General features: G+C 47.1%; 1 protein-coding gene across 1 annotated transcript in view; it reads right to left on the reverse strand.

Moving 5' to 3' along the window:
• LOC115184388 (glutamate receptor ionotropic, NMDA 2A) overlaps positions 1-9,034 on the reverse strand; it is a 27,905-nt gene extending 18,871 nt beyond the window's left edge. Inside the window, exons 1-2 of the mRNA XM_029745340.1 lie at positions 8,385-9,034; positions 6,976-7,161 (exon numbers count right to left, since the gene is read on the reverse strand). Coding sequence (XP_029601200.1) covers positions 6,976-7,161; positions 8,385-8,402 — 204 coding nt within the window. The 5' untranslated portion in view covers positions 8,403-9,034. The remainder of the gene's footprint in view (positions 1-6,975; positions 7,162-8,384) is intronic.
• Between the last annotated feature and the right edge of the window lie 410 nt (positions 9,035-9,444).

Genomic DNA, 9,444 nt, shown 5'->3' on the forward strand with positions numbered 1-9,444 from the left:
CTGTGCACCCTCAACGTGATACATTTTATTGTTTCACTTTTTAAATTTTTCGATTTAAATCTTTATTTAAACTAGGTAAGTCAGTTCAAGAACTAATTGTTATTTACCTACACAGGCCGAACCCAGGCGACGCCCTATGGGACTCCCAATCACGGCCGGATGTGATACAGAATGGTAGGGGACAGCTGTTATAAAACACCTAGCTGTATTTTAATTACATTCTGCCATTGTCATTTGGCCTACGACTTGAAGTCTGAATTGATGAGTCCACTGCTGTCCGCTCGCGCCTCTGTCTCGGACACTCATCTCCGCCTTGGCAAAATGGAAGTGTTCTCGTCGAACCACAACAACATTTGGAGCGTATTCCACCCAGTTTCAAGCCCATTATAAGGCTGTGTTGAGACAATGACTTACCAATGACCCAAGCCCATTATAAGGCTGAGTTTAGACAATGACTTACCAATGACCTAAGCCCATTATAAGGCTGCATTGAGACAATAACTTACCAATGACCCAAGCCCATTATAAGGCTGCATTGAGACAATAACTTATCAATGACCCAAGCCAATGTCGCTGACTTGTCATAATGCTTCAGCAAAATGTACATTATCCCAGGGGCATTGGAAGACACAATGTAAGTAACCTAATTTATGTTCCTCTAACTGCCCTGAATGCCTCTACTGATCCTACAGCTATTGTATACAGTAATCATGTGCCTATGAACCAGCATTATGCTGTTAGCACTGAGGTAGTGTGCCCGAGTATGTTAGTGCAGCTCACCCTGCACTAACATAAATAACATGAGCATGTCTACTTCTGTTAAGCTTCCCAGTAAAGCAATGAAAACAAGCAAGCATCCCAGAAAGGTGCTAAAAAATAGGTTCATGAAATCAACAACTTGCTAGTAACAGATAACATTCATATTATGACTATATCTGAAACTCACACAGATAATACCTTTGATGATACAGTGGTGTCAATACATGGTTATAACATCTACCGAAAAGACAGAAATGCCAATGGGGGCGGTAATGGGGGCAGTGTCGCGGTCTATATTCAGAACCACATTTCTGTAAAGCTTAGAGATGACCTCATGTTAAATACTGTTGAAGTAATATGGCTACAGGTTCATCTGCCTCACCTAAAGCCCATTCTGGTGGGAAGCTGCTATAGACCAAGTGTTAACAGTCAATATCTGGATAATATGTGTGAAATGCTTGGGTGAAATCTGGGTGATTTAAATATTGACTGGCTTTCAACAAGCTGCCCACTCAAGAAAAATCTTCAACCTGTAACTAGTAACTGCAAGCCGGTTCAGGTTATCAGACAACAGACCAGCGTTGTTACAAACAGCACAGGAATTAAATCATCAACATGTATTGATCACATCTTTACTAATTCTGCAGAAATGTGCTTTAAAGCAGTATCCAAATCCATTGGATATAGTGATCACAATATAATAGCCATATCTAGGAACACCAAAGTTCCAAAGACTTGGCCTAATATAGTGTTTAAGAGGTCATACAAGACGTTTTGTAGTAATTCATATGTTGCTGATGTAAAGAATATTTGCTGGTCTGTGGTGTTTAATGAGGAGCAACCAGATGCTGCACTTGACACATTTATGAAATTGCTTATTCCAGTTACTAATGAGCACCCATTAAGAAAATGACTGTAGAAACTGTTAAATCCCCTTGGATTGATGAGGAATTTAAACATTTTTATGGTTGAGAAGGATGAGGCAAAAGGAAGGGCAAATAGGTCTGGCTGCACAACCGATTGGAAAAGGTAGCGCAACTTGGGAAATCATGTGACTATGAAACAAAGATAAATGATATAAAGAATGATATTAAAAAGCTTTGGAGCACCTTAAATGAAGTTTTGGCAAATTCAGCTTCATCATTCATTGAATCAGATGGCTCATTCATCACAAAACCCACTGATATTGCCAATTACTTTAATGCTTTTTTAATTGGCAAGATTAGCAAACTTAGGCATAACATGCCAGCAACAAACGCTGACACTACACATCCAAGTATATCTGACCAAATTATGAAAGAAAAGCATTGTAATTTTGAATTCTGTAAAAGTGAGTGTGGAATAGTTAAAAAAAATATTGGGGTGTATCAACAATGTCAAGCCACAGGGGTCTGACAACTTGGACAGAACATTACTGAGGATAATAGCCTAAACCTCAACTAATTCTTGTAATGAATAATGTGGAAATTGAGCAAGTTGAGGTGACTAAACTGCTTGGAGAAAAACTGGATTGTAAACTGTCATGGTCAAAACATATTGATACAACAGTAGCTAAGATGGGGAGAGGTCTGTCCATAATAAAGCGCATCTCTGCCATCATAACAGCAAGGCAGGTCATACAGGCCCTAGTTTTGTCCCACCTGGACTACTGTTCAGTCGTGTGATCAGGTGCCACAAAGAGGGACAGAGAGCTAACACTGAACACAGGAACCAATAATACTAACAACCACAACCTCCCTTGGCATTGGACGACTGAAGACATGAAACACAACTTCCCTTGGCATTGGACCACTGAAGACATGAACCACATCTTCCCTTGGCATTGGACCACTGAAGACAGGAACCACAACTTCCTTGGCATTGGACCACTGAAGACAGAAACCACAACTTCCTTGGCATTAGACCACAAAAGACAGGAACCACAACTTCCTTTGGCATTGGACCACTGAAGACATGAACCACAACTTCCCTTGGAATTGGACCACTGAAGACAGGAATCACAACTTCCCTTGGCATTGGACCACTGAAGACAGGAACCACAACTTCCCTTGGCATTGGACCACTGAAGACAGGAATCACAACTTCCCTTGGCATTGGACCACTGAAGACAGGAACCACAACTTCCCTTGGCATTGGACGACTGAAGACATGAACCACAACTTCCCTTGGCATTGGACCACTGAAGACATGAACCACAACTTCCCTTGGCATTGGACCACTGAAGACAGGAACCACATCTTCCCTTGGCATTGGACCACTGAAGACAGGAACCACATCTTCCCTTGGCATTGGACCACTGAAGACAGGAACCACATCTTCCCTTGGCATTGGACCACTGAAGACAGGAACCACCGTCTCAGTGTGATGAGAGGGAACTGACGGCTAATTCAATATCTTTATGATGTTCTGCGTGTCTTGTATATTTCACAAAACTTATAAATGTGGCTCCTTAGTTTAGTTTCAATGGGCATGATGATACCTCTGTGCGTGTGTGTGTGTGTGTGTTTTATTCCTGAAAACACCAAGTCTGTTCTCCAGTCAGTCCCCCCCCCCCCCACCAAGCAGAGCAGAGCAGCCGCTAGTTAAAGAGCCTAGTGGCTTTTTCCACATAAATACTTCAGTAAGCTACAAAACAGTCACTTCTGCCACTTTGGGGTTGTGTGTGTGTGTGTGTGTGTGTGTGTGTGTGTGTGTGTGTGTGTGTGGAAGAGGAGACAAGAGGAGGGGATGGTTGGTTAGGGGTTAGAGGTGAGGGAAGGGGAGGGAGGAGAGGAGAGGTTTTACTCTTAATGCTTGACTACACACAGCTACACACACACAGCTATACACATATCTACACACACACAGCTACACACACACAGCTATACACATATCTACACACACACAGCTACACACACAGCTATACACATATCTACACACACACAGCTACACACATATCTACACACACAGCTACACACGTATCTACACACACACAGCTACACACACACACACACACACACACACACACACACACACACAAACACAGCTAAACACACACAGCTAAACACACACAGCTACACACACACAGCTACACACACACAGCAACCAACACAGGACGTGAGCAGTGAGAATGGACCAGCTGTTTAAATCAACGTGTAAGACAGGGGTCAGCAATACGGGATTTTAGTTTGGGGTCATAAAATACTTTAAAAACAACGTAAAGTGTTCCCAGGCATAAAAACCTGTGATGTGATGGTGTCTCAATGTCATCAAGGGATGAAATTATTGTTATTTTCAAATAGAACCTCTTTTTGGGCGTCAATTTGCTGTGTACAAATTATTATAATTAAGTTCCGTCCCGCTGACCATCCGCTCTGACAAAAAACCTGCCCACGGTTGAATCTAGTTTCATACCCTGATGTAAAACCTGCCCACGGCTGAATCTAGATTCCTACCCTGATGTAAAACCTGCCCACGGCTGAATCTAGATTCCTACCCTGATGTAAAACCTGCCCACGGCTGAATCTAGTTTTCTACCCCTGATATAAAACCTGCCCACGGCTGAATCTAGTTTCATACCCCTGATGTAAAAGGTTCTATTTCAACCAGCTACTAATTCCCTGTCTAATCTCTGGTCTAATCTCTGGTCTAACCTCTGACCTCTTGTCTAATCTCTGGTCTAATCTCTGGTCTAACCTCTGACCTCTTGTCTAATCTCTGGTCTAACCTCTAACCTCTGCTCTAACCTCTGGTCTAACTTCTAACCTCTGGTCTAACCTCTGGTCTAACCTCTAACCTCTGGTCTAACCTCTGGTCTAATCTCTAACCTCTGGTCTAATCTCTGCTCTAACCTCTAAACTCTGGTCAAACTTCTAACCTTTGGTCTGACCTCTGCTCTAACCTCTAACCTCTAGTCTAACCTCTAACCTCTGGTCTAACCTCTAACCTCTGGTCTAACCTCTGGTCTAATCTCTAACCTCTGGTCTAATCTCTGCTCTAACCTCTAAACTCTGGTCAAACTTCTAACCTTTGGTCTGACCTCTGCTCTAACCTCAAACCTCTGGTCTAACCTCTAGCCTCTGGTCTAACCTCTAACCTCTGTTCTAACCTCTGGTCAAACCTCTGGTCTAACCTCTATTCTCTGGTCTGACCTCTAGTCTAACCTCTAATCTCTGGTCTAACCTCTAGTCTAACCTCTGGTCTAAGCTTTGGTCTAAGCTCTGGTCTGACCTCTGGTCTGACCTCTAATCTCTGGTCTAACCTCTGGTCTAACCTCTGGGCTCACCTCTAACCTCTGCTCTGGTCTAACCTCTGGTCTAACCTCTGGTCTAACCTCTAACCTCTGGTCTAACCTCTGGTCTAACCTCTGGTCTAATCTCTAACCTCTGGTCTAAACTCTAACCTCTGGTCTAACCCCAGTCTAACCTCTAACCTCTGGTCTAACCTCTGGTCTAACCTCTAGCCTAACCTCTAGTCTAACCTCTAGTCTAACCTCTAGTCTAACCTCTGGTCTAACCTCTGGTCTAATCTCTAACCTCTAGTCTAACCTCTAACCTCCTGTCAAGGCTGATAGGATACAGCTGTTACATACAAGCGTAGTGCTTGACTTAGGCAGGATCTCACCTGAAGTGAATAACGGCATCTCAACGTTTCTACTGCTTGACTTCCTACACCTCTTACAAAATATTAGCTCAAACATATTGTGGAGTTCCTGCACCTAAATATAAACATCACCCGCAGCTATTTCAGTTCAAGTCAAGCACTGTACACACCATACAATACAGTGTGTGTTGTGTATAGAGTTTAACCTCTCAGGATGCCCCCCATGTTCTGTCTCTATCACATACATACACATACACTGAGAGAGGAGAGGAGAGGAGAGGAGAGGAGAGGAGAGGAGAGGAGAGGAGAGGAAACGAGGAGAGGAGAGGAGAGGTGAGGAGAGGTGAGGAGAGGAGAGGAGAGGAGAGGAGAGGAGAGGAGAGGAGAGGAGAGGAGAGAGAGAGGAGAGGAGAGGAGAGGAGAGGAGAGGAAAAGAGGAGAGGTGAGGAGAGGAGAGGAGAGGAGAAGAAAGAGGAGAGGTGAGGAGAGGAGAGGAGAGGAGAGGAGAGGAAAAGAGGAGAGGAGAGGAGAGGAGAGGAAACGAGGAGAGGAGAGGAGAGGTGAGGAGAGGTGAGGGAGGAGAGGAAGGAGAGGAGAGGAGAGGAGCGGAGAGAGGAGAGGAGAGGAAAAAGAGGAGAGGTGAGGAGAGGAGAGGAGAGGAGAAGAAGAAGCAGGAAAGGTGAGGAGAGGAGAGGAGAGGCGAGGAGAGGAGAGGAGAGGAAAAGAGTGAGAGGAGAGGTGAGAGTGAGAGGAGAAGAAAAGAGGGAGAGGTGATGAGAGGAGAGGAGAGGAGAGAAGAAGAGAAAAGAGGAGAGGAGAGGTGAGGAGAGGAGAGGAGAGGAGAGGAAAAGAGGAGAGGTGAGGAGAGGAGAGGAGAGGAGAAGAAAAGAGGAGAGGAGAGGTGAGGAGAGGAGAGGAGAGGAGAGGAGAGGAAACAGAGGAGGATGTGAGGAGAGGAGAGGAGAGGAGAGGAGAAGAAAAGAGGAGAGGTGAGGAGAGGAGAGGAGAGGAGAGGAGAGGAGAGGAGAGGAAAAGAGGAGAGGAGAGGAGAGGAGAGGTGAGGAGAGGAGAGGAGAGGAGAAGAAAAGAGGAGAGGTGAGGAGAGGAGAGGAGAGGAGAAGAAAAGAGGAGAGGAGAGGAGAGGAGAGGAGAGGAGAGGAGAGGAGAGGAGAGGAGAGGAGAAGAAAAGAGGAGAGGGGAGGAGAGGAGATGAGCTGAGGGAGAGGAGAGGAGAGGAGAGGAGAGGAGAGGAGAAGAAAAGAGGAGAGGAGAGGAGAGGAGAGGAGAGGAGAAGAAAAGAGAGGAGGAAGGAGAGGTGATGATGGGAGGAGGAATGTGTTTCTACAACGTGACTTGGTTGCGCTAAAGCTGAAAGCTGGGATTTTTAGATGTGAATTCATGATGATTTGTCTCATCAGCCAGCCAGCAGCGTCACTAACTCTCTCTGCTGACACACACACAGTGTTTATACAACAGCTCCGCTTAGCGGTGGACACAGTCAGAGCCACGTACATACCGACCTCTCTTCTCGCTAGCGCGCACGCATACACACTATCTCTCTCTCACACACTACCCAGTCCTCGTCCCTCTCCTGTGTTTCAGGGCCGCAGCAGGCAGGCGGCAGGGCGGACGTACCTTCAGTGTCACCATGCGGAGCTGTGGCGGTAGAGTTGGTGTGGCTGCGGTCTGGCTGCATGTCCCTTTGGCCTCCCAGTCACCATCTTTAAGGATAGATACACGGCCCCGCAGCCGCCCGCCCCCACGCGAAGCTCCGCTGCTCACGGCGTCAGCAAACCAACAAGTAAAGTGTTCAAACTTGGTCTGCCGATAAAAAAGAATAACGACATTATACAGTGTCAATTACACCGTGGTGTTTGTATGAAATTGCGTGTTGTTATGTTACCAAGACGGACGCAAAACAAGGCTCCAGATTGAATGACTCCGTTTCCAAACAGAGGACGCAAAATGCGTGGAAGGTAGGAGGGCTGAATAGGTTCCTAACTGACTGTGTTTCCCTTTAACACGACTAAAACACGAATCACCTTCCTTCTCACACAAGGAGGTCAAATAAACAGACGTCTGTAACCCAGGTGTTTTAATGTAGCTTACTGTCTGATTGGTTTTCTGGGTTCTGCCTGGTTGTCATGTTGGTATGTAGGGCATTCCGCAGGTTGGTGGGCAGAGAGAGAGAGCCTAGGGTACTGCCTAGCCTACAGAGAGGGGCTGCTGAGGGGCCGGGGGGAAGGAAGGAAGGGGAGAGAGTCTAGGGTACTGCCTAGCCTACAGAGAGGGGCTGCTGAGGGGCTGAGGAGAAGGAAGGAAGGGGAGAGAGCCTAGGGTACTGCCTAGCCTACAGAGAGGGGCTGCTGAGGGGCCGGGGGGAAGGAAGGGGAGAGAGCCTAGGGTACTGCCTAGCCTACAGAGAGGGGCTGCTGAGGGGCCGGGGGGAAGGAAGGAAGGGGAGAGAGCCTAGGGTACTGCCTAGCCTACAGAGAGGGGCTGCTGAGGGGCCGGGGGGAAGGAAGGAAGGGGAGAGAGTCTAGGGTACTGCCTAGCCTACAGAGAGGGGCTGCTGAGGGGCTGAGGAGAAGGAAGGAAGGGGAGAGAGCCTAGGGTACTGCCTAGCCTACAGAGAGGGGCTGCTGAGGGGCCGGGGGGAAGGAAGGAAGGGGAGAGAGCCTAGGGTACTGCCTAGCCTACAGAGAGGGGCTGCTGAGGGGCCGGGGGGAAGGAAGGAAGGGGAGAGAGCCTAGGGTACTGCCTAGCCTACAGAGAGGGGCTGCTGAGGGGCCGGGGGGAAGGAAGGGGAGAGAGCCTAGGGTACTGCCTAGCCTACAGAGAGGGGCTGCTGAGGGGCCGAGGGGAAGGAAGGGGGAGAGAGATTTGGAGCACCGCTCTAGCCTACTTTAGGAGTGAACAAGTGGGTTTTAAAACCATACCATTCTGTCAGCGCGTAGTCCAGTTGTGTCGCATGAATGTAAAAAACAAAAAAAAAACGACTGTTTTATCGTTAACGTTAGTTAGCTAGCTAGCTTGTTACTCACCTCATTTCTGTGCCACATCGCTCCAGAAGCCGAGTTGGAGAGGACATCGCTCCTTCTACTCCATCTGAGCGCCCAGGGAGCCACAACGTCTCATATCCACAAACACATCCGTTGATATCAAGCCCCCCCCCCCAAAAAAATAACGCTTTTAATCCACCTGTTTTTCTTCCCCGGATAAACCGTAAATTCCTCACGGTAAGTGTTCCCGATTACCACATCAGACAGTTTGACAGAAAATAAAAATAAAATGTAAAAAATTCGTTAAATATCGTTGGGTTTAAAAAAAGAATTTGAATCCAAAAAGAAGGTTGGAATCTCCAGGCAGGCAGCTCAACGCGCGGGGTTCCGCAGTGAGAGAGGACAGGTCCACGCACCTCCCCCCATCTCCCTCTCCGCTCCTTAAAGACTGGACGGGGATTCCGTCACATAGGTTGCACACACTCACATTCACACACACACATATATATATATCACTCCCAAACTCACCGACAACAACAACAAAAAAACAAGTGAGCAATGCGGTCAATTTATATATGTGTCAATAGCTAGTTATAGTTTAATATAATCCAACATCATTGGAGAAAAAAAGAAATCTCAGTTGGAGTGGGCACGTCGGTTGGTTTTTCAGGTCGGTGAGAAAGCACAGCTCTCTACCCAGCTCGAGATAACCGCCTACGCTCCGCTGAGCTGCGCAAGGTAGTTTATAGAAATCAGTCTCGTTAATTTAACACAAACATATGTGTTCTTGAATGGAAGAGAGAGAGAGGGGGGGGAGGGAGGGAGGGAGGGAGGGAGGGAGGGAGGGAGGGAGGGAGGGAAGGGAGGGAGGGAGGGGGAGGGAGGGAGAAGGAAGGGAGTCATTTCTTTATTAGTGTGGTCCGTTATATCATATTGAATATCGGCCAACAGCTATCTGATGACGCGGTCGGGTTTGCAATTCTTCACGCCTCAAAACCAACTTCAGCTTACAATTCATCTACATCACAGGCACTTAGCTGTTTCTCTCCTTCCTTCCTTCCTTCCTTCCTTCCTTCCTTCCTTCCTTCCTTCGTTCCTTCCC

This window comes from Salmo trutta, unplaced genomic scaffold (assembly GCF_901001165.1).
Source record: "Salmo trutta unplaced genomic scaffold, fSalTru1.1, whole genome shotgun sequence".
NCBI classification, from domain to species: Eukaryota; Metazoa; Chordata; class Actinopteri; order Salmoniformes; family Salmonidae; genus Salmo; species Salmo trutta.